Here is a 24,981-nt window from a genome sequence, read left to right on the forward strand (position 1 = left end):
GCAGAGTCCACTGGTAGGTCATTTCAGCTGAAATGAGGGAGTGGCCTTTGGCCTGTAGCTTTGGCTTCAATGACTTTAGTGTTGTCTATTGTGACCCAACCTTGCCTACAACCCTTAAAAAACACCCAGGTTAGTTTTTCGTGGTACTCAGTGCCTTGATTAAAACCATTTAATTTTTCACCATTGCTTGCAGGAACATTTTCCAATTGTGATTCAATAGGTAGGTGTTCTGTGAAAATAATGATTAAAAGTCAAGTAAGTCTTTTTTCCTGAAGGACTTCTCAGAGCCTTTAGTAATCTTATAGGCGTTATGAGTGACAAAAATAAGGATTTAGTATAGAGCATTCACAAATCTTCTTTTTAACGACACTGAATATCCCATGCAATATTCCATGGAATCTGGTTTGGCAAAGACTGGCCTACTGAACAAAGGCGAAGAGCCTTTGACACCCAAGGCCCTTCGTGAACTGGGCCCTTGCTGGACTCTGTAGCCCCATTTCTCATCACCCCCCATACACCCTCTTCTCCAGTTATCCTGGACTGTTGGAAGTTCTTGGGAACTTTGGTGGCAGGCCCCAAAGTCATCCCTCTGCCTGGAATATACACCCCTCACTGCTGTCCCCTTGACTCCAGCAAACACCCATTCATCTTTAGGATTCAAGTCAAGTATCCCCTCCCCTTAGAAATTGACCCTTTTTAGGATGTCCATGGGAATCCAACTGAATTTACATATCAACTTCTGAATTTAAAAGTTGAGTGTTCTTATAAATAAAAATTCTAGCTTGCTTTCTATCCAAATTGTCCTTTGTGTCTCTCACTTCGTAAAGGCCCCGTGCACTTCTTGGTACGTTAATTATTATTTATTTAATCAAATTTGCTATTATGATGACTTTCTCTCTTGTTTTAGATTTTTAACTATTATTTATAGATGAGAAAACCATTAATTTTTTATCACTTGTTTAGTCACCAACACCATCAGTGTGGCCTCTTACCAGTTTTTTGTTGTTCTTAGATTTTCCAGTAATACATTTATAGAAGTTTAAAATGATTACAAAGTTGCTGCTGTTTTCCATGCCTAGCCTTTTTGAAATAGTTTTCCTAGTAGTTGAGGAGTCAGTCCTGGACGCTTTACGATGGCCAAGAGTGACTCCAGGATCGCCCACTCTTCCGTCTCCTCAAGACTGGCCGCTGGCTCGCTCTTTCCTCACCCCCAAAAAGGAGGTGTCCGTTTGTCTCAGGAAGGGCAGAGTCACGCCTCTGCCTGTGCTCGGGGTCTATCTTTAGGCCATCGGCCCCCTCCCCTCCGCTGTCCTCCCTTTTCTCCTGGCCGCTGCGAGCCCTTTGATTTGTAGTGGGAAGTTCCTCCTGTCTCCTCGCCTCTTCCTCCTCACTTCCCAAGTTCCCACAGGAGCCTGGGAAGTAGCTTGTGCCCAGAGGTTAGAACGGAAACTGCAGTAAGATAACTCCGAGGGGACAATGCCCAGCTGACGTCATTTCAACTTCTTTGCTTCAACCAGAGGTGGTTTTTTCCCATTTTTCTTCAGGTTACTCTTTGACCCCACCCAGTCCACTGTCCGTCAACCTCTGCTTGAAAGTTCTCTGGCATTGTCTGGTTGGTTTACGTGTTTCCTTATATGTGAATTCAAAATCCACAGTTCCAAGCAGCAACTCAGAAACTTGTCCTTCTTTTGAAAGAGAAGCATCTCTTTGTGAATCTCACAATAACGTCTCCTTATTGTTGGGTATTTTATTACCGTGGCAATGCTGAGATGCAGGTAGTATGGGGATTGTACAACCATAATCCCCAGCGAAACACACCAGTGGTGTTAAGCAAATTGTCATCAACTATAAAAAATAAACCTTTACTAATCCTGGCTGTTATTCTGTAATTAGTTTCAATCAAGAAGAAGATAAAAGGAAACTAACATTTATTAAGTGCCTACTATGTGATAAGCAGTATGCTAAGGTCATTTGCATGTATTATCTTGGTTGGCTCTCCCTAGTTTATCTCCCTAGATAAACTATTTTTTCAGTTTGAGAACCAAAGCAGCATTTAAATAACTGACTTAAGATCATGTCCAAATTAAATGCCGCCCGTGGTCTGGATGGTTCCATTTAGCAGAAACGTAGCATATGTCCGCCTGGGGTCTTAGTGCACGTTAATGGGAAGTCGCTTAGTGTTTGTTCCTCTTGTCTCTTCCCTCCAGCTATACCTGCAGGCCCGCTTTACCTGGAGAGGTGCCCGCCTGCTCCGGCCCCTCCTGCAGTTCACCTTGATCATGATGGCCTTCTACACGGGACTGTCCCGCGTGTCAGACCACAAGCACCACCCCGGTGATGTCCTAGCAGGATTTGCCCAAGGAGCCCTGGTGGCCTGCTGCATAGTAAGTAGCATCTTGTCTTCAGTATGCGAGCAGAGCCCTGGGCTCTTACCTGTTGCTTGTTAAATGTTTCTAGCTCAGTGACTAAAGCCAGGGAACCCGCGTTCCTGTCCTCTGCTTGGTATCTGAAGAGCCACCCTACCCTAGGACCCTTACAGTAAAACGAGAATAATTCCTGCTTCTTTTCAGTCTGTGAGTTTTGATCCCATAGGTTCTGTAAATCCTCTTCTCTGTAAACAGTAAGGTTTGGGCTCACAGAATATTGCAGTTGGAAGAGATCATAGCCAACTTGCTCGCGTTATAGATGAGGAAATTTGGGGAAGAAACTTGTCCAAGGTCACATGTCAATGTAGTAGCAGATCTAAGTCTCCTGACTCATGGTGCTCACATGCTGCTTTGGTGGACACTTAGTAGGCAGCAGAACTTCTCAGCTTCTTAGGAAACGTCTACCCTTCCCTCTGTGACCTTTGGGGTGACTTGATCAGACCCTAAACTCAGTGCTGGCTGGAGAAGAGGAGGTTGGCTGAACCCTAAGCCCTCTCCCCGTCTGAAGGCCTTGCACATCAAGTCACAGGGTTCCCTAGAGATGAATGTAAGACTGGCCACATGCTGATTTGTCCCAAATGGATGGGTTACCTGTATTTCATCCCTGACTTCCTGTAAAGGTGGGCTAAGGCATTCTCCCTCTCTACGTCTCCATCAGTAAGCTCTGCTTTTCCTGCCTGCTAAAAGTTTTGAGAGACTTAATCAGCAAACATGACCAAGCACCTACTTTGATCCATTGTGCCTTCCTGGGCCCTACTCAGAGCAGCTCACGCCAGTCTGGCAGGAATCCCAGCACACAATAATGACTGGATGTGTAAGCGCCACACATGTGGATCGTACTGTTGTTAGTATTATCCTTGCTCATTCGCAGTAAGAATTATGAACAATAGAGAGATCTAAACCAGCTTCTTATCCTTTCCTGGTTTCTAAGCCTGGCTGCCGGCCTGTGTCTCCCTACCACAGCCTCCTCCCCTCCCCTCTGTGATAGCCATTACCACTCTGGATTGAAGTATCAATGTGTCTCCCTTTAGGCTGTAAGTTCCTCGGGGGCAGGGACCATATGTAACATAGATAGATGCTATTCTTCCTGTCTTACCAAGACCTCCCCGGGATCCTAGCTCAGAATAAGTAAATGTGTGCTTAATAAGCAAAAAGCGAGAATCAATGAATTGACCTGACCTTTCTTGAGAGCATTACAGGGAACATTGTCTGGAAGGCATAGGGATGATTAAGGCCCAGCCCTCGCTCCTAAGGAAATCCCATTCTAGCGGTTTGCACAGCCGGGCCCAGCACAGGAGTGACGGTACAATGGGGGGCTGCAACAGAGATGGGGGGGCTTCAGCTGGCAGGCAAGGACCTGACTCAGTGAGCAGTGGCCGAGAAGAGGGAGAAGGAGTTGCAGCCATCAGAGTGGGCACCACGGAGAAAGTAGCATCTGAGCTGCCTGCCAGCCTGTGACACGGGAATCCTAGCCTAAGGGACGGGCTGTTTTAATGGCTTTCTTCATTGCTTACTTTTTCTTTTCTTTTTTCTTTTTTTAAGTAAAGGCCAGAAGGGAGAGAAATTGGGGGAGCAAACCGTTAATGAGAGCAGCTGTCACTGGCCAGCTTGTTCTCTGGTGCCTGGCCCTTTAATGTGAAGTGACAGTGGGGGATGGGTGTTTGCACTGAGGGGTAACCCTTTGCTGACTGTGCCCTTCTGAGCTTTGCTCTCAGCAGGAGGGCAGCTCGAGGGGGCCTGCTGTTGTGTTTCCTCCTTGGCGCCACTGCCCTAATTGGAGTCTCCTGCACCCCCAATTAAAAAAATTAAAAGGTGAGGGAATCCTTCCTAGCCTTCCTCTCTTCTATGTCCTAGAGCACTGGCCATGAGCAATTAGGCAGAGTGTTCGGGAGGACCAAGGCTTGTTTGCAAGAAGTGAAATGAAGGGTCTGGCTTTTATCCTGTTTGGCTGTCACTTTCTGTAGCAAGGGATAGGAATTTGGTCCTGGCACCGTGCTAGGTGCTTTACCCATTGTCTCCTGTTAGCCACTTAATGCCATTTTCCTCTAGCCATTTTACAGATGGAGTAACTCAGGCTCAGAGATAGTATTAACTTAAGTCGAGGTCAATGAGCTAATAGACAGCTACCCCCAAGATTCTAACCATCTTAAAGCTATGCCCTCTGAACTCCGCAAGGAGGGGAGGCCGCTGAAGTTGAAGGCCGGCTGGAGTTGACCCGAGGTAGAAGCTTCACAGACAGCTGCTCAGAGAGTATCGTTTAAGTGTGCACGGCGTCCTTTCAAACCCTTTGGGCTGATCCAGTTATCGCTTTGATTTTGAAAGCCTGTTTTGCAATGTAAAGATGGTTTGGAACGGAGTAATAAATATCTTTCCCTGTCTTTGCCCACTCAGCTGTGAACATACAAGGGCAGGGACTCGATCTTACCACTTTTCTTCAAATATCGAACACAGCCTGGTGCACAGGGGGACCATTGGCTTAGAATCACTGCACGGGCAGATTCATTTCACTGAAGCCGTCAGGGAGGCCAGGGCAAGGAAGGGCCTGGAAGCTGTGGCTACTCAGCACAAAAGTTTGTGACTGCTCAGCTGGGAGAAAAGAAGGCAGTGTATCTTTTTCTTTTTTTTTGTTTTTTTTTGTTTTTTTGATTGTACGATCTCAGGATTCTGTTGTCTTGGGTTTGATTGCGAGGAAGAAAGAAGTAAAGCACAGGACCCTGGATTGAACCAGAGATGCGCTGTCCCTGAGGAGGTATGGGGAACCAAGAGACCATCTGATGAGGACACCGGGTGCCCAGGAGAGGGAATTGTGGGGAGAATGAAGGGCATCTGCCTCGTGGGTTTTCCCCAAGTCGTGCACGTAGCTCTCACATTCCGGGCAGGAGTCCGTGGCCTTTGCTTTGCCTGTGCTGTGTAGCAGAACGTTCTCCCAAGAATCAGGGCTGGCTGTCCCAGGGAATCCTGGCAAAAGCCAGGTTCTCCCCTTACTCGTGAACGTATGGCACAGAGACATCAGCTGAGGTTAGGAGGCCTGGGAAAGAGGCAGCATGATGTGTACAAAAGCCACTGCATGGGGTGCCAAGACGCCCAGAATGCGTTTCCCAACCTGCCAGATAACCCCCTGAGCCACGTCTCTGTGGACTTCCTGTTCACTGAGGTGTAGCGTTTGCTGACATTTATTGAGAGCTCAGTCACTTGGAGAGAAGGTAGAGGAAGGCAGAGCAGCCGGAGTTGAGCCCCGGCAGCCTGACACGGAGCCAGTGCTCCAATCTGGACGGCTCCCCACCTGCCGCCAGACTTCTCCATGTTTTCCAACATCCTGTGTTCTTATCTTAGATACCTGTCCCCCCTTGATGGAGCGCAGTTCCAGTTTCACCTCATCTCTGATGAAACCTTAGAATTAGTTTCCTGTAACAAATTACCACAAACCTAGTGGCTTAAAACAACACAAATTTTTCTTAACAGTTATGGAAGTCTGTAGTGGAAAATGGGTCTCACTGGACCAAAATAAAGGTGTTAACAGGGCCATGTTCCTCCTAGAGGCTTGAGGGAAAATCTACTTCCTTGCTTTTTCTAGCTTTCTGGAGCTGCCTGCATTCCTTGGCCTGCGGCCCCTTCCTCCACCTTCAAAACCAGCAGTGCAGAACTTCGAATCTCTCTCTGTCTCGTTCACTCTGGCCTCGTTTCCATCGTCACGTCCGGACTCCTGCCTCCCTCTCATAGGGATCCTTTGGTTACCTTGGGTCCACCTTGATAACTCAGGACAATCTCTTCATCTCAAGATCCTTAACTTAATCTTGTCTTCGAAGCCCATTTTGTCATGTATGGTAACATCATTAACCAATTCTGGGGATCAGGACGTGGGCATGTTTGTGGGGACATTGTTCAGCTTCCACACCGTCCCCAGTCCCTGAGGACAGCACTGTCTCGCTTCCTTCCACAGCCCTTTGCACTTTCTTCCTGCCGTGGCTTTTCAGGTCTGTCCTGTCGAGCGCCCGCTCGTGTCTGTCTGCCCAGCTAGATTGTGGGGTGCCTTAGAGCACAATCCGCAGCTTAACCTCCTGGGTGTTCATTCTCAGTGCCTAGTTCAGACGCTGGTTCACAGTAGGCGCTGGAGAAGCTTTGGGTGAGTGGTGAGTGATGGCTTAGCCTGTGCTTCAGGCCAGACACTCCCCCCCGAACCTAGTTTCCTCATCTGTGATTGAACTTGGAGGCCCTGTGGCTCCGTGACCTTTTCTGCACAGAATTTCTACAGCACAGCTGACTTTGTAGTCGCTGACTATGGTGCACGCGTTACCCTAGAATGTTGGGCCAGTCATTGCAGAGCCTCGGGCGATAGGCTGTGACGGCCAAGCACTTTTACCCGGGTCTGTTGAGGGTAAACCCTGTCACAGCAGGCAGACTTGTCTAGACAAAAATCACATGCCAAGTGGGAGTGGGTATGGTTTCTTCCCCCATTGCTCACTAATTGAATGCTTTCCAGAAAGAGAAGACAATGAAACACAGCACAGACGGAAAACCTACACCGTGTCACGGTCTCAACACAAAGACACAGGCACTTAGGGTCAGACGGGCCTGCACAGCGATACACACCTTCAGAGATGCGGACGGAGGCACACAGGACAGAGGCAGAGAGCCACAGCCCAGATAGACCGAGAGGCACGTGGGCAGTCACAGTCGCACACAGACACACAGACATCCATTCTCTCTCTCTCGCCGGAACTCAGAACCACAGACACACGTCGACAGATGGATGCAAACACAGGACATACTGACTCTGCCAGCCCCCTCCCACCTACACAAAGTCACTCCTACCAAAGATGGGAACTCCATGGTTGGACTCACCCAGGGGCTAGGACGAAGGAACAGACATCAGTTCATTTCCTGTCTGGTGACAACTTGCATATCTGGTCACCTCCTCCCTGACCCTCTAACAGATGGCAAATTAGGGGTCCCTGGGAGGGGTCAGGGAAGGGCCAGGCCGCCATTGCTGTGGGTTCAGCAGAGGAAGCAGCTGCTCGTGAATTTCATAAACACACAGCAGAGTCTTTCCTGGTTTTCCTCTTCCCGGGGGTGTGGCTCAGCCAGCGGTCGCTCTTTTGTGTGCTGCTACCTTCCTCCAGATGCAGGGAAGGGCGAGGGCATTCTTTGTCTCTGCCCCAGTGAGGTGACCTTGGGAAAAGAGACCAACAAGAATACCAGTGTGAAGAAGAGTTCAGTGACGACCACCCCTGCAAGAGGAAGCTATGGTGCAGAAAGAGGGTGGGACATGCCCAAGGGCACAAAGTGGCAGAGCAGGAACCAGATCCCGGTTTCTTGATTCCATCTCAAAGACCTAAAACAATAAATTCCAAGTATGCTTCGTCTATGTCATGAATTTGGAAGAGCTCTTCCTTCAGTAACAAGGGAGATTCCCATCTATTCCTTTTAGATTTATTCCATTGCTACCTGGGCACAGGGGAATGGTGAAATGACCTTCCAAGTCTTTTCTAGCCCTGCAAAAACCTAGCTTTTTGCCCAGGAGGCCCAGAGGCTGACCTTGCCACCCCAGACCCCACCCATAGGTGGGCAGGAATGTGGATGTAGTAAAGGAAGCAAAGGTAGACATAAGCTTTGGCCCCAAATAGGTGATGACAGTATCTTTGCTGTACTCTACAACTTGCAAAGTACATTTGACCTTGAACAACAGTTGAAAATTTGCATATGACTTTTGACTCCCCAAAAGCTTAACTACTAATAGCCTACTGTTGACTGAAAGCCTTACTGATAAAATAAAGTCAATTAACACATATTTTGTATGGTATACATATTATATACTGTATTCTTGCAATAAAGTAAGCTAGAGAAAAGAAAATGTTACAAAGAATATCATAAGGAAAGAAAACGTATTTACTATTCATTAAGTAGTATGGATCATCATAAATGTCTTCATCCTCAATGTCTTCACGTTGAGTAGGCTGAGGAGGAAGAGGCGGGAGGAGGGACTGGTCTTGCTACCTTAGGGGTGGCAGAGGCAGAAGACAATCTGCATATAAATGGACCTGTGCATTTGAAACCTGTGTTGTTCTAGGGTCAAGTGTACTTCAGAAACCTCCTTCCTTATTCCCCTGCTGAGATGGATGGGCTGATGGGGCAGAGGCTCAGACAGGGGTGTTGTATTCCTGCCACTTGCTAGTTAGGCCTATTGGGCAAATCACTTCACCCCACAGCCACCTTTTCCTATTCTGTGAGGTGGGGATGATAATACTTTACATGATTTTCGGATTGATGGTTCAGTGAATAGAAGATGCATCGTGCTTGGCACATACAACACGTTGAGTGAATGTGTATTGTGTGATCAGTACTATGCTTTGTTTTAAGGATTCTGAGCTAAAAGGAGTTGGTTCTTAAAGAACTGTGCAATAGCTTCCTAAGACTTGACCATGATCCAAAAGAAGAAATACATTTTACATCATAACCCGATAGAGGCTAACTAAACTAAACCACAGATAACTAAAACAAATATTTCGCAAAATAAGACCTACCCTTACTGTGTGTTGGACATTCTAATATTTTCTGTTTAATCTTTAAAAATGTTGGTGGAAACCATCCAATAAATTAATGTTGGAACTTACTAATAGCTTGAGACCAGTCTAGTGGGACAGACACGTAAACAAACATGTTTGAATAGAATATACTACTGAGGACAGTAGGGTTACAAGAGAGGGGGCTATTCCTATTCCCCCCCTCTCTTTTTCCTGTTTCTAGTTTTTTCGTATCTCTTCATCACAGTAAATGGGGTTCTTGCAGCTTAGAGTTACCTTTTTTGTGTGTACTCTTGCTCTTGAAGGAAGGATTTCATTGTCTGGAGTGTTGGGTAAATTAGATCACCTTCCACCCTGAGACCACGCTGGGATCCTGACCCAGGAGAAAGTCAGAATCACCATCCCAAGACAATTTCAGAGGGAGCCAAAATATTAGAAAGCAGAGGAAAGCGGAGGTATGCTTTTTTCCCTAGCATAGTTAGTGAAATTTTAAGTTTTTATGGGAACAGGTGCAAAAATGTCTAGGGTTGAAAAAAGGTAGAAAGAAAATATTGTCTCCCCCTGCACACACACCCACCTACAATAGAAAAAAAATTAGTCGGGCAACGAAAAATAGAAAAAAATTAACTGTGTGTGGTGGCACACACCTGTAGTCCCAGCTACTCAGGAGGCTGAGACAGGAGGATCGCTTGAGCTCAGGAGTTTGAGGTTCTGTGAGCTAGGCTGATGCCACGGCACTCTAGCCCGGGCAACAGAGTGAGACTCTGTCTCAAAAAAAAGACCAGCCTGGGCAACATAGCAAGACCCCCGCTCTTAAAGAAGACACCTACACATACACACCACCTCTGTCAGCCAGTCCTATCCTCAGCATTTTAGACTCCATCCCGTCTCATCTTCACTGCATGGTGGTTGCTCAGGATTTATCCTCTCCTAAACTCTGCAGTCCCCGCCTCTAGGCTCATGGCACCTTTTCTGACTCCATCTCCATTTTAGATACCAACGTGATCTTACTGTAAGTCTTTCCAACATGATGCTTCCCTGCTTAAGCCTTGACAATGATTTCCTAGGGCCAAAAGGATGAGGTCTGAACTGCTTAACGTGTCCTAAGAGGCTTTTCAGGATCTGGCCTCATTGACCACCCCGGCCTCGCTACACTGAGCTTCCTACAGCTCCCGAACGTGCCATACTCCCTCACTCCTGTGCCTTTGCACACGCTGTTCTCTTTGCCTGTAACAACATTCTTGGCATGCACCACCTGGCTAACTCCTCCTTATCCTACAAAGCTAAGCTCAAATATGCATCCTTCGGGAGAAGCTCTAAGGCTCGCTCCCCACCCTTTCCATCTGGGTTGGATGACACATTCTCTGTGCTTTTTCAACACCCTGGCTCCCATCATAATCCTTAATACACTGAATTGTGTTTGTCTGTCTGTCTGTTTACCTGGCTCTCTCCCTCATTGGCCTATAAGCTCCAGAGGGGTAAAGGACTCGGTCTTATGTATATTCATCTTCATATTCTTGGAGCTTCACACATAGCAGGAGTCTAATAAGTGTTTATTTATTGCATTCCCTTATTTTCCAAAAAAAAATGTTTTGTTTTGGTTTTTTTTGAGACAGAGTCTCGCTCTGTTTCCTGGGCTAGAGTGCTGTGGCATCAGCTTAGCTCACAGCAACCTCAAACTCCTATGCTCAAGCAATCCTCCTGCCTCAGCATCCTGAGTAGCTGAAAAAAAAAGTGATTTATAAAATTCAAAGAAATAGAATTTCTTTGAATAGAGAAATAGAATTAAGCAAATGTCCTGGGTAATATAACTTAGAACTCTTCTGGGTGCTTATGATATAGTTTTCTTGTTTGCTGAGACTGTATTTATTGTCTAATGTGTTACTTCCCATAGCAGAGTAGGTCTGTGGAGTAGGGCTGTGGGCTGGGAGTGGGTTTATTCCATAGACCTAAGACAGTGACTTAATTTATATAGATCCTTCCCAGCCTGGGCCTCTGGGTTTTCTTTCTGGGTGGAGATCATCTTCTGTAGGAAATGGAACTGCTCCAAGCCTAGAGGTTTTTACTTTTACTAGTTCTTTTTGTGTTCTGCTGTTCAAACATTACAAAGGCTGAGCCCTGTTTGAGTCTTGACAGGATTATGTTTCATGATCCCCCAAAAGTGTTTGTGTAACCTCAAGCCACGCTGAAAGCGAAATGCAGCTTAAAGTGGGATTCTGCGGGACCCGACTCAACTGTTCATCTTGCCACTTGGCTGTGTGCGTGATGTGTGAGTACGTGGTTCCTCTGATGTCCGTAGGAGTTGTATGTCAATGAGATCCAAGGCCAGAGTGCTTGCTTCCCAGCAAGTAGAGAGAATTTTAGAAATTTAACAACAAAAATTTATTTAGCTCCTAGTTTGTGCAAGGTCCAAACTGAGTGCTGTGGGTGATACAGGTTGATTAGGGCCAGGGCTCCATTCTCAGGAAGCCTGCTATCTAGGAAAAAAGGCTGATAAGCAAAGTCTTGGAGACATGAGAGAGCATGACCTATTCCAGCCTCAGGAGTTACTCCGGTGTCCAGACCATTAGAGAAAGGAACACCTTTTACTGGGCTTTGTGCCAGACAAAGGTTTAGGTCTTCTCAAGTTCATTATTCCCATCTTACAGTTAACATGTAGTGGTCAGGAGCCCAGAAAATTAAGTTGGGAAATAAGCAAGTAGATTGAGGTGGTAGGTTATTCAAGCTCTTGAAGGTGTTTTACTCGGGAGGAGGGGGCTGTACCCTACTATATTTGCCCTTGGCAGATGGGATGGAATCTGGGAGAAAGATCTCTAAGAAATTAGGGCTGTACGAGCTCTTATTTCATGAATGTAGCTACTAAGCTGGAATGCAAGCCAGTGATGGAGGGATGGATCAAAACCTCTTCCTTAGAGACAAAGTGAAGGAGAAAAGGGAGGATAATTTTGAGGTAGAGATGAGGATGTCGCTGCACCCATCAGATGATAATATCGTTTTCGTGTAGTAGGAAGTACAACCACGGAGGTGAGGGAAATAGGGTAAAAGAGGGGGTCTGGTTGGGGTAGAGAAGAGTTGCAAAATTTAATTATCTTCACATTGAACTTTAATCATGTCTGTTAGCATTTCCTTACACCGGGGGCAGTTGAAAATCTTTTTCCAGACCACTTGTAAAGGATTTTCTAGCGGAGGAGCCCAGAGCGTCCTGGAGGTTGTATACAGGTCCTTTCTTTCCTGATTTTCAAGTTTGACTCTGACTAGGAGACAAACCTTTCTATACCACAGTTACCACTGTTCAAACCTCCTTAGAAAAGAAAGGGAGGAAGCCTTAATTTTTTCCTTTGCAAAATGGTACATTCAATAGCACTGAGGCTGCAAATGTATTAAAATGTTACACTTCTTGACTAATCTTTCATTTTCATGTAGTAGCACAGAAACAGCCTAGCTTTCTTTTCTTTACCTTTTTTTTAAACAAAAAATAATAATAATGAAATGTTTCAATATAAGTAATGGGTACAAAATTCTAAAGGTACAACAGGTTTTACAGTGACCAATAAGTCTCTGTTTCACCTGTGCCTTCTAGCTATCCGGTTCCCCTCCCTGGGTAACCTGCTGTGATTTCGCAGCACGTTGTTGATTCCTGGGTTACTATAGAAGGGACATCGTGGAAACTGGTTTAACAAATAATTCAAGTCCCTACTGTGGCAAGGCCCTGGATGCTAAAGCCTTAGTTTTGGTGAAGTCTTACTAAGAAACTTCATTTTCTTGCCCATAATGTAGCCAGAATGAAGTCACAGCGCTATCTTTATTAGCGAGCACATTACCATCTGCAGGACAAAGACTTTTCAATTCGGAAAGCTCTGGACATAAGAACTTTGAAAGTGTTTTCATCCCTGTTTCCAAACCCAGCCATGTGGTTCCTATTAAATTACATGACTGATAGCTGCCGCTTATGGTTATTTAATACAAGTTCCTGTTGCTAAATGGCTCCAGTCGATATCTGCGTGTTTATTTTGCCATCGAATATAAAGCATAAATTTTTCTTACTCCAGTAGCTCATCAAGTTCTTGAATCTTTCATCACAAGCTCGTTGAGACAGGAACTATGCCTGAGCCACCCTCACACCCTTGCAAGTGGGTGTTCAATAAATATTTCTCCATGATTCTAAGAAATTCTCGGTGAGGTCACATGCCTGGCAGGAGGAAGGATGCTGGGAATGAGCGATAGGAGGTTTTTCCATCGACCTTTCCTCCGGGTCAGTTGCTGACCACCTCAGTAACGAGACTCTGGCTCCTTGACCCCCATCAAATGGTCGATACCACTCGGTTTTCAGGAAAAAGTGATCACCACTGCTTCCTTACTCCAGCCCCCGCTGAAAGGAATTCATATTGGCTGATGTTTTCTGGTTACACCCAGGATTCCTTTGTGAGGAAAGGGAAAGTAGAGTGAATTAATGACTGTGACTAATTATGACTTACTTGCTTTGCTTAGGAACTTATCTTTCACTGCTGTTTATGCGCCTTGAGAAGTACGGAAGTAGAGGGGCAGATACAGGGCACTGGACTGAGAGTCTCTAGAACTGGGTTCTACGCCTACCACGGTTGTGCAGCCCGGGGCATGTCACTGCCTGTTCCTGGGCCTCAGTTTCCCAATCTGTACAATAGGATTTAAGACTGTATGATCTCGATAGTCCTTCCCTATGCAAAGATCTATGATGTGGGGCCCCTTTTCCTAAGTCTGTGCTCTTGGGACCTTCCCTTTGCCCTTGCCTGTACTCAGACCCCAATGTCAGCGACTGACTTGGATCTCTGATTTTGTGCTTCTAGGTTTTCTTCGTGTCCGACCTCTTCAAGACTAAGACGACACTCTCCCTGCCTCCTCCTGCTATCAGAAAGGAGATCCTTTCGCCTGTGGACATTATCGACAGGAACAATCACCACAACATGGTGTAGGTGCCGCCCACCTCCTGAGCTGTTTTAGTAAAATGACTGCTGACAGCAAGTTCTTGCTGCTCTCCAATCTCATCAGACAGTAGAATGTAGGGAAAAACTTTTGCCCGACTGATTTTTTTTTTTTAAGGAAAAAAAAGTAAGTTTTACTTTGTGGCCTTCCAAAATAGGTAGTGTTCACCTATACGGAAACAACAGCAAACTAACCCCAAGTGCCGGAGTCCTGGATGTGCAATTAGTTTAAGTGTTCATGTTCTAGTGAACACAGGCTTGTTCAGGAACAAACACTAAAATGATCTGAGTAGAGGCTGCTGGTCACCTCTTGTGACCTGAGGAATCCCAGGCCTGTGAGAAAAGCGCAAATTCACATTGTAGCACACGATGCCAGAAATAGCACTGAATCAAGAAAATAGCCATGGAGGGGCTCCCGTCTTGCGTCCCTCTGTCCATCCCATTCTATTCTCTACTGTGACTTTGGTTCAGGAAGTTTGGTTTGTTTTTTTAAATATAAGGAAAGAGCAAGTTTGCTTAGTCACGCGATCAGATCCCAAATCCAGATGCCCGGTGCTAAGGCCTCATCACTTCCCCAGCCCATAGGTCAACAGCCACAGTCCCTCACTTTAGTGATTCGGAGACTCTTTGTGGATGAGTGAACTTCACAAATAGCACAATTTCAGGAGCAATCGAGGGCACACGCCCTCATTTGTCTTCTATGGACGCATCATCCCGTGATGTTGAAACGTCGATTGCGGGATGCTGCCGTGTGTACATCAATCACCAGGCACTTGCACGCTCTTAGAGATGGTTAGACTTCGGTTACCGCTTTCTCCCTTGACATCCTTGCCGGGTGCCTACCGGGATCTCCTGTGAGGGTCCGAGGATGAGCAAAGGCGCATGGTCTGCCACTGGCTGATGGAAAGCAGCCTTCTGTACAACAGATGGGGGACGGGAGGGGGCAGAATGAAAAAGGAACCAACCTTTTGGCTACTCCCAAGTCAGAAGGAGCCGAGAGTAGTAGCGGTCTCATGCTTGAGAGGCTACCCTTCAAGATAACAGAGCTGAGGGTCTTTTTGGGAGTTGCTCTTGCTAAGCTGTGTAAAGCACTATTGTCTTGGGGTTGACCCCTAGGGCAGTTCTTGGTAGGTTCTGCTGGGCAGAACACATGGGTTCAATCTCCGTAGAGAGTTTTTCTCATCCTCTATCCATAAGTGTCTTTCATGCAAGGTCCCCCTGTAGGCAGTAGATAGGAATTCCTTCTACTGAACCTTTGGGGAAGGGAAGAAGGAAGAAATGCTTTTAGATCTCGGGTGCAAACCTTTCAAAGGGCTACATGTAACCATATGGATCAACCACATGCACATCCTTACTACAGAATCCGTCCTTTCATTTCAACTTATAGCAAGCTATGATTTTTATATATAAATATTATATAAATAATGTATAAAACATTAAAAGTTAACTATGTAAAATATTATTTCTGAAACAATTTTAGCTATATCCACTATGATTATAAACTGTGTTTCGACCTGTGTTATTTACATTAGCTGCTTAAAAAAGCATTGAGTTCATTTTTTTTTAATATCAACTAAAATGTAGTTCTGTGGTAGACATTGTTTTGTAATGAAAGAAATAACTGCAATAGAGAAAACTGTATAAAAACATTAAATTGTCAGTATTTTTGTAAGGTTCCATTTTGTAAAGAGAATAATATTCAAAGACTTTTGTAGCATACAAAGTGAAAACTTGTATCTGCAAAACTGTACTTGTATTAAATGTGCTTTTTAAATAAAAGCTCATAACACAACTAATTAAGGAATTGGAAGCGTGGTGTGTTTGGGAGATGTTTGTCTCAGGTGTGTGGGGTGGAGGAGGGGGACCCACGGGGCTGGCCTCTTTAAGTGGGCTGGCCTCGTCTCAGGGGTTTCCTGAGCCTTGCAGTGGGAAATGTGGGGTCATAGTGTAGATACTGATGTCTATGCTGCTCTTTCATCTCTGGAAGCCTGTTTGCAGGTTGAGGCTCTGGCTCTACTCTCATCAGGCTCTCCTAAAGAGCTTTTGTATTCTAAAGGGGGTTTTCTCTCAGGGAGGAGGGAGCTGCGGGTCACCCAAAGGCAGATAAGGAGCCAGTGGTCTAGATAAGGTGTGCTGGGAGCTTACTGAGGGAGGCCTGTACATAGCCCACATCAAAGGGAGGACCGCTGAGAACAGCTGAGAACATTTGGCTCCTGCTTGCCTTCCTTGTGTTGCTCCAACCTGGAAGCCTCAAATTCACAATTATCAAGCACCTGGGTGCCAGGAATTTCTGCCTGTTTGTTCCTTTCAGCCTCACAACAGTTCGTGTTTGGAGAAATAAGGAGTACTAAGGAATTCAAAGATCAAATGAATTGTCTAAGACCCTACAACAGTAAATGGTAGGACAGGTCTTACATTAGTTTGTTATGGCTGCAGTAACAAATTGCCACAAACTTAGTGGCATAAAACAACATACGTATTATTTGGCAATTGTGGAGCTTCTAGGGAAGAAGCTGTTTTCCTTGCCTTTTCCAGCATCTAGAGGCTGACCACATTCCAGGCTCGCGGCCCTCTTCCTCCATCTTCAAAGCCGCGAGCGACCTTGGGCCGAGTCCTCCCTGCCATGTCTTTGGTTCTCCTCTTCTGTGCCCCTTCCACATTTAAGGCCCTGGTGATGTACACGGCCCACTCAGGTCATCTGGATAATCTACCTATGCGAAGGTCAGATGATTAGCAAACTTAACTCCATCTGCTACCTTAATTCCCCTTTGCCATGTAGTGCACATTCACAGATTCCAGGGATGATGACCTGGACACCTTTGGGGGTTCACTATTCTGACTACCACGGTTTACCCTCTGGCCCCCAAAGATTCACATCTGTACTTCATGCAAAATAGATTCACCCTATTCTAAAGTCCCGACACATGACAGCATCAACTCAAAATCCAAAATTTTATCTAAATCTTAACAACTCAAACATCTGAAATCTCATCATCTAAACTAAACCATCCAAATTAGGTAAGGATGAGGCTTTGGGTCTAATCCACCCTGAGGTACAGCTCTTCACCTGTGAACCTGTGAAACTGGAGAAACAAGGTATCTGCTCCCAAAATTCAGTGATGGGACAGGCATAGAATAACAGTTAGACATTCCTATTCAAAGAAGGAGAAAGTGGAAGGAAAAAAGGATTCATCACTCTCGAGCAATTTTAAAACCCAGCTGGGCAAGCTTCATTTGGTTTCAAGGCCCAGAAATAAACCCACATGGATCAAGCCTTCTTTTCTGGCCATTAAGGTCAGCCTGTCCTTTGCTGCTAGTCAAAGCAGCCCCCTCAGGCCCCTGGACTAGTTCTACAGTTTCTCAGCATTTTTCTATTAAGTGGTGATGCACCTTTGGGCCCTGGGCTAGCCAGGGAGATCCTTGAGGCCAGAGTCCAAGTTTTCACTTCAAGTCTGAGGAACGAAGGTCCAGAGGGACAGAATAACTCTTGCTGGTGGGAGTGGAGGAGGAAGGCACACAGGGAGTGGAGGAACAGGCGGGACCAGAACCCAAGTCTCCTGATGCTCCTCCCTGGTCTTCCCATTAAACTTTTCCAAAAGCACCTGACAGACTAAACTATTCTCAGGAAGAAATAATCCCATTTCAAGGGGACGTAAGGGAAAGATGGAGTTTCACCCCACAATGTCCGTGCCCTTGTGATGAGCAGCGTGACATGGACTTTGGAAGTCAGACCCAGGTCACAGTCTTGGCTCTGCCCCTTGCTGGCTATGTGATGGCCTTTCGACAAGTTCCTTAACTTCCCTGAGCCCTGGGGTGTTACGCGTGACACAGACTCATGAGACCTGCTTTCACGCCTCTTTGCTCATGGCATTCTGTCCGCCTTGCCCCTTGATTCTCACAATGTGGTCCACAGACTAACATCTGTATCCCTGGGGAGCCTGGGAGACATACAGACCCGGAAGCCCCCCTTCCCCACCCACACCTACAGCATCCCTTTGAGCAAGAGCCCTTGGTGGCTGATAGGCACAATATAGTTTGAGAAATATCCCCGCTCTTTGCTCCAGGAACTTGCAGATTCTGTTCAGATGTGCTCTCCCTGCCAGCCGCAACCCATCAGGACTTGGCTCAGTGCGTGCTGTGCAGACATCAGTAACCTCTTAGCTTTATGTACCAAAATTACATGTATGAAGGTCTGTATTGAGATGGTAAGATTTTCAGGGGCAAAAGCAAGTCTTACCCTGCCCGCCGAGTTGTGCCTTCCTGCCTCATACTGAATAGTTCCTGGTAATTGAACCAATTTATCAGCATCCAGGTCAAAAAGTCACGTGACTGTTGGTAACCACCCAATTAAACAGGCTGCTGGGATACAGAGAAGTGTAAAACATTGTCCCTCTCTTTCGGAATTAGTGAGGACTTATATTTTTTCTGAGGTAGAGTAAAAGAAGAAGAAGAAAAAAAAAGCTTTGCAAGCTCTAAATCTGCATAAAATTTCTGCCAGTTAGAATGAATTCATGTATTCATTATCTTATTCCAAAATCTTTCCAAAAGACCATTTATGTTCAAATCACTGGTCTGGGTACTTTCAGGAGGTTTGCTTCATTTAAATCCTCAAAAACAACTTAAAGTAGGTATGACTCGGAGGGAAATAAAGAGAAGTTGGTTACTGGGTACAAAAATACAGTTAGATAGAAGGAAAAAGGTTTAGTATTGGATAGTACAGTAGGGAAATTATAATTAATAATTTATTATGTATTTCAAAATAGCTAGAAGAGAAAAATTGTAATATTCCCAACACAAAAAAAATGTTTGAGGTGATGGCTATTCCCGTTACCCTGACTTGATCATCACACATTGTTTACAGGTATCAAAATATCACATGTACCCCCAAAATATGTACAACCATGATATATCAATAAAAAAATACAAAAAGAGAAAAGAAACAGGGTAGATATATTAGCCCCATTTTACTGAGTGGGACACTGAGGCTAAGTTAAGAAACTTGTTTTCATTCACACATCTAATGTGGGATAGATCTGAGATTCGGACCCAAACTATTTCAGTTACTTATTGACTAATATTTATTAATTATTTCCTGTGTACCAGGAACTGGTAAACACTTGAGGTAGGATAGTGGATAAAATGGGATCCCAGCTTCAAGGAGTTTATAGTCTAGAGGGGAATACAAACAATCCAATTGCAAGGGTGTAATCACGAACTGAGATGAGCATTCTGAATGAAGAATACAGGAAGCTGGGAAAGTTTTCAGCAGGAGGACCCATCAGAGGCTACCCTGAGATCTGCCTACGGCCGAAGACTATTTATATCACTCCTCTGCGTCAACAAAATGCATGGAAAGAGCTCTGCCAAATGTAAGTCTAGAAGAGACAGATGAATAAATAAATAATGCTGGTGTGATCCGGGAGGACGCATCTTTATGAAGTTCTGTGATAGCATAAATGGAATGAGTCAGAAAGGCTATGCTATTCTGTGTGGTGGACCTTCTTTCTGCCTTGTGTAAGCATCCCTTCTAGAACATCCAACCCTGAAAAAAAAATGCCAGTTTTTTTGCATGAATCCTTCCAGTGGTGATAAATATGCCTTTAACAACCCTTTATAGTTTTTAAATCACTCCGGTGCACACAATCATATCTGGGTCCTCCGGACGGCCTTCTATAAGAAGACAGTGAATGAATGAATGATCAGAGTTAAATGTTAGTATCAGGTGGGCCTTGGTAGTTTTCTTTTGATTCCAAAACGGTGTATAAATAAGAAAATGGAGATAATCTATTTTTACAACTTTATAACAAAGAATATACAAATGGGAGATAAACATATATTAACAAAAGCGTGCTCAACTTTGTGTCATGGGGAAATGCAAATTAAAATCACAATGAACTATCACTACATACCTATGACATTCTTGTCTAAATTAAAAAAAAAAAAAAAGAAACACCCAACAGTACCAAGTGTTGGTATAGATGTGAAACAACTGGAACTCTAATTCACCGCTGATGTGGATATAAATTGGTAGATTCACATTAGAGAACTTTGCTGGTATCTACTAAAGTCAATAATACACATACCTTATCCTCCAGAAATTCTACTCTAAAATATATGCTCGACAGAAGAAAATACGTATGCTCAGCAAAAGACATGTATAGGAATACTCATGGTAGCACTATCCAAAACCGGAACAAACCCAAACCCCATCAACAACTGAGTGGCCAACTAAATAGTAGAGTTAAATGTTCACACAAGGAATGCTATTTAGCAATGAAAATGAACAAACTCCTGTACATACAATGTGAGTGAACTGCACAAAAAGAATGAATGAGTGAAGACATTGACAATATCTTATCCTCCATTGATTCCTTAGGATGGAACACAAAGGCCAGCACAGTAGGTACTCAATAAACACCTTTGGATTGAATAGATGACTGAAGAGTCCTTCCTTTATCGTATACGTGAAAATGAGTGTGTGTGTATAATTACATGTGCAAATATATATGGATTTGCAAATATATACTGGATATATGATTGGATATGCATGTAAGCTTTTGTGTGTGTATGTCTATGTGTGTATGTGTATGTTCACTCTGCTTCTCCTGAGTGAGTGACACAAAACATTAGGTGGCATTTGTGGAGATGCTGCAATATTTGTGGTGAGAGTGGAGAAGAGAAATAAAGGATAATTGCCACTTTAGTGGCCAAACCATGGAATATGTGGTCCAAGCAGCTCTCAGTGAGAAACTCTTGCTATGGAAGGTGCCTGTTAGGGGGGCTGGAATTCATTGTACCTAAGTAAACACCACACTGCTTTTGGGTTCAAGGTGTTGGGAGGAGGGTGGAATGAGTTTTAACACCAATGAAACAGCCTTGGCGAACAATGGCTCCTATAGACTTGATCTCTTCAAATCCAACTGAAGCTTATGTGCCAAGTTTTCACTTTTCATTTTCTCTTTAATCCTTTAAGGCCAGTTCCTGCTGCACACATGGGCCTCTTTCTATCCCATTAAGCCTCTGCCTTCTATTTCTGTATTTCCTTTCCTCTTATTCTCTGGCACGTGTGGGCAAACTGAAACCTTCTACTGGCGTACTCTCTGCTTGATTCATGGGATGCCATCTGGGGCCCCCTTTTATTGGCAGAGGAGTTCCATGACCATGATGTCACCCCTGCTCGGTTGGAAGACCCCAGCATGAATCGAGACATAGAGGAAATGAGTAGCGATCCCCCAAGGAGACAAGCTCATGAAGTCGTCATCAGTGACAGCAAAGGAAATTAAGGAAAACCGAGGTCAGAGTTATGAGCGCAACCAGTGTTTGTTTATTCATTCATCTTTCAGTCAATGAACAGTCACTGAGTTCTACGTTGTGAATTAGACGTAGTTCCTGCCCTCAAGAAATTTACAGTCTAATGAGGAAGATTAACGTATGGACGAACAGAAAGACAAAGGTAAGCCCAGGATGACATGCAAAATCCAGAGAAGAGGAGTCGAAATGACAGGAAGATCAGAGGAAGCATATCGCACTGATACACAACATGGGCATAGAGTTAGATAAACTTGGCTTTAAATCTCCATTCTATCGCTTAATTACATAAGCCACTCGCTAATTGAGCTTCCATTTCTTCAGTTGGACGTTGGACATAACATACCTATGCAGAATGGCTGTGATAATTAAATGAAATGATTTTTTAGCGTAGAGATCGACTCACTGCAAAAATTTAAATGGAAGGTATTTTATTACATATTTTATATAGATGATGATTAATGCTAAATTTTGAAGGAACAAGAAGTTGGCTAGATAAAGAATAGGAAACATAGTGTTCTAGGCAAAGAACACAATCATGTCCAAAGGTCTGACCCATTTCATAAGCCTTTAGGTGGTTTGAGGCTCAGGTGCAGACATGGTAGAAGCTGAAGTGAAAGCAAACAGATGCCAACTCATGCAGTACCCTACCTAAGAAGTCTGCACTAGTTTCAAAAATCTATCTTCAGAGATTTTAAAGAGAGACTAACATGATTAGATTTGCATTTTTAAAAAGTTACTTTGAGGCAACTTGGCAAAACTATCAAGAATCGTCTATAATTTGATCTAATAATTTTACTTCTAGGAATTTTGTAAGGAAATAATCAGAGATGAAGACAAAAATTATATATGAGAATTTAAGCCTGTTTTATAATAATGAAATTAGAAACAATCTAAATGTTAAATATTAGAAATAATTAAACAAATTATAATATATTCAATTGATATAATATTTTAAAGTGTTTGAATGTATTCAACAATATTTAAGGGTATAGTAATTCATAGTAATTTCATGAATTACTAGAATTTCATTCATAGTAATTTCAGCCAGAAAATAATTCAGTTTTGGCTTAAAAGAGAGAAGGAAAGCAAAAGAAATCTGTATTTGCACAGCCAAACTATTGGGAGGAACTGTAAAAAAAAAAATCCCAAAACAAAACTGTAGTTACTTCTGCATGGTAGGATTATTGGTAATTTCTGTTTTCTTTTTCAAGTTTTTCTGTATTTTTCATATGTTTACAATGAATATGCAGCTTTTACAATTTAAAAAATATTTTTAAAATGATCACTTTGGTAGGCATTGTACAGAATAGATCGAAAGAGGTTTACAGGTCCGGTATGGTGGCTCACATCTGGAATCCTAGCACCCTGGGAGGCCAAGGCAGGAGGATTGCTTGAACTCAGGAGTTCGAGACCAGCCTGAGTGAGAGTGAGACCCCGTCTCTACTGAAAATAGAAAAATTAGCCGGGTGTTGTGGCCCACGCCTGTAGTCCCAGCTACTTGTGAGGCTGAGGCAGGAGGACTGCTTGAGTCCAGGGGTTTGAAGTTGCAGGTTGCAGCGAGCCATGATGGCGCCACTGCATTCTAGCCCTGGCAACAAATCAAGACCCTGTCTCAAAAAAAAAAAAGAAGAAAATGTCAAAAAAAAAAAAAAAAAGAGGTTTACATAGGAGAGACAGAAAGAAATGAGACAGTTAGATGACTATTGTGATAGTCCAGGGGAGAAGTGATGAGATTTTTAGCCGAAGCACATCCAAAAGGGATAGAGAAGCAGTTATGGATTCTAGAAATATAAAGAGTGAGAACTGAGAAGACTTCATCACCTGTTGGATACAGGTGAAAACAGAGAGAAGAAATCAAACACGATGTCCACGTTTCTGACTTGGGCAATTGAGTGGAGTGTGGACTGATTTCAGAGAGAAGGAAAACAGGGAAAAGGCAGTTTGGTGGAGGGAGTGGTAGAGATCTGGAGTTCTATTTAGGATGTTAAATTTGAAGGGTTTATGGGACATTAAGGTGGACAAGTCCAGTAAATAGTTGGATAAATAGGTCTGTAGTTCATTTATTCATTCATTCAAAAACATTTACTGAGCAGCTAATGTGCCAGACTGCCAGACAATGCTTTGGTTTTGAACACATAGCAATGTATGAAATAGAATAGACTTGCATTCTAGTTGGGAGTTAGAACATCTAGTTTGCAGTAGCTATCTGGGCTAGAGATAGGCTTTTCAGAGTCAACCTGGCGATGGTAGGTAGAAAAAAGCCACAAGAAGGGGATAAAACAGATGGCCCAGCGGGGGAGTATAGAATGAGAGGAGTGGGCTTAGTTTGGATCAAGTTCAGTCAGGCTATTTCTCTTCTCCTTTTTTTTTTTTTTGAGTTAGAGTCTTGCTCTGTCCCAGGCTAGAGTGCCATGGAGTCAGCCTAGCTCACAGCAACCTCAAACTCCTGGGCTCAAGCAATCCTTCTGCCTCAGCCTCTCAAGTAACTGGGACATAGGCAGGCACCACCACACCCAGCTAATATTTACTATTTTTAGTAGAGACGGGGTCTGGCTGGTCTTGAACTGCTGACTTCAAGTGATCCTCCCACCTCGGCCTCCCAGAGTGCTAGGTTTATAGGTGTGAGCCACTAGGCCTGTCCCAGTCTATTTCTCTTCTATAGCTCAGAAGATTGAACTACTTTGATAAATGTCTGAAAATCCCTTAAATACAATAACTACTTTCTGATTATACGCAACTCCCAGCCTAGCTTCCCCTTCTGTGAGAGGTGGGCAAATCGCTGTATACTTTCTAGACTTGTTTGTACATCCTTAAAAAATAAATAATATGACTTTAACCTGCTTCAATATAACATTCCTGCTTTGGGGCCTCTGTACTCTCTGTTCCTTCTTCCTAAAATTCTCTTCCCTGTGACCCTCCTTGGATCGTTTTTGAAATTCAGTTAGCTGCTTAACTAGTACTTCTGCAAAGAGGATTTCCCTGATCTTCAAGGATAAAGCAGTATAAAGCTAGTCCTTGAGACTGTAGCACCTTATACTAGTCATTGTCTGGTATTTCTCTTGTTGTTTTTACTTATTGTCATTTCCCTAAAACCCAACCAGAACGTGCCATGAGAGTATATACCGAGCTAGTCTTGGTTTTTATATAGCCCCATCTCTTAGAACTGGGCCTGGCACATAGTAGGTGAACAATAACTTTTTGAATTATTTTAAATTTGAATTTTGAACTATTTGAATAATTTGAAACAAATGAAAAAGGCCAGCTTCAGGAGTAAACATTAAAAATCAACTATTGAGCATTTCTATGTGCCAAGCACCTTGTTAAAGCACTGGCGACACAGAGCTCAAACACAGTTATTTCTTATTTGCAAACAGGTTTACAACCTTATGAGAGACAGACACAAATGCAGCTATTAAGAGAGTAAATAAAGGTGAGGCAGAGGTTTGAGCGGGTGTGGGGAAGAATCTGAAGATGTGTTGTATGCATGGTGGGTGGAGCTGGGAGTCTCAGGGCTCCAAACTGGAATACTGGGATTGAGGTGCCAACTTGATATTCTGACCCAGACGCTTGATTGATGGATGAAAAGATGAGAGAAGAGAGTGGGTATCCTTTTAAATCTATGTTAGACTGTGAGCTTAACATCTTTCTGGTTCACATTGTACATCCAGAGATGTATATCCACAAAGATGGTAGGTGCTCAATAAATATTTGTTGAATAAACAAAAACTTCACCTCAGTATGAAATAAAATTTAGAATTGGCATAT

The 24,981-nt window shown here is 43.9% G+C and overlaps 1 protein-coding gene across 1 annotated transcript in view; it reads left to right on the forward strand.

Annotated features, from left to right (window-relative positions):
• PPAP2B (phosphatidic acid phosphatase type 2B) overlaps positions 1–15,701 on the forward strand; it is an 84,052-nt gene extending 68,351 nt beyond the window's left edge. Inside the window, exons 5-6 of the mRNA XM_012639432.1 lie at positions 2,208–2,384; positions 13,771–15,701. Of these exons, the coding sequence (XP_012494886.1) occupies positions 2,208–2,384; positions 13,771–13,896 (303 nt within the window). The 3' untranslated portion in view covers positions 13,897–15,701. The remainder of the gene's footprint in view (positions 1–2,207; positions 2,385–13,770) is intronic.
• The last annotated feature ends 9,280 nt before the right edge of the window (positions 15,702–24,981 follow it).

This window comes from Propithecus coquereli, unplaced genomic scaffold (genome assembly GCF_000956105.1).
Source record: "Propithecus coquereli isolate 6110/MARCELLA unplaced genomic scaffold, Pcoq_1.0 Scaffold14, whole genome shotgun sequence".
NCBI lineage: Eukaryota > Metazoa > Chordata > Mammalia > Primates > Indriidae > Propithecus > Propithecus coquereli.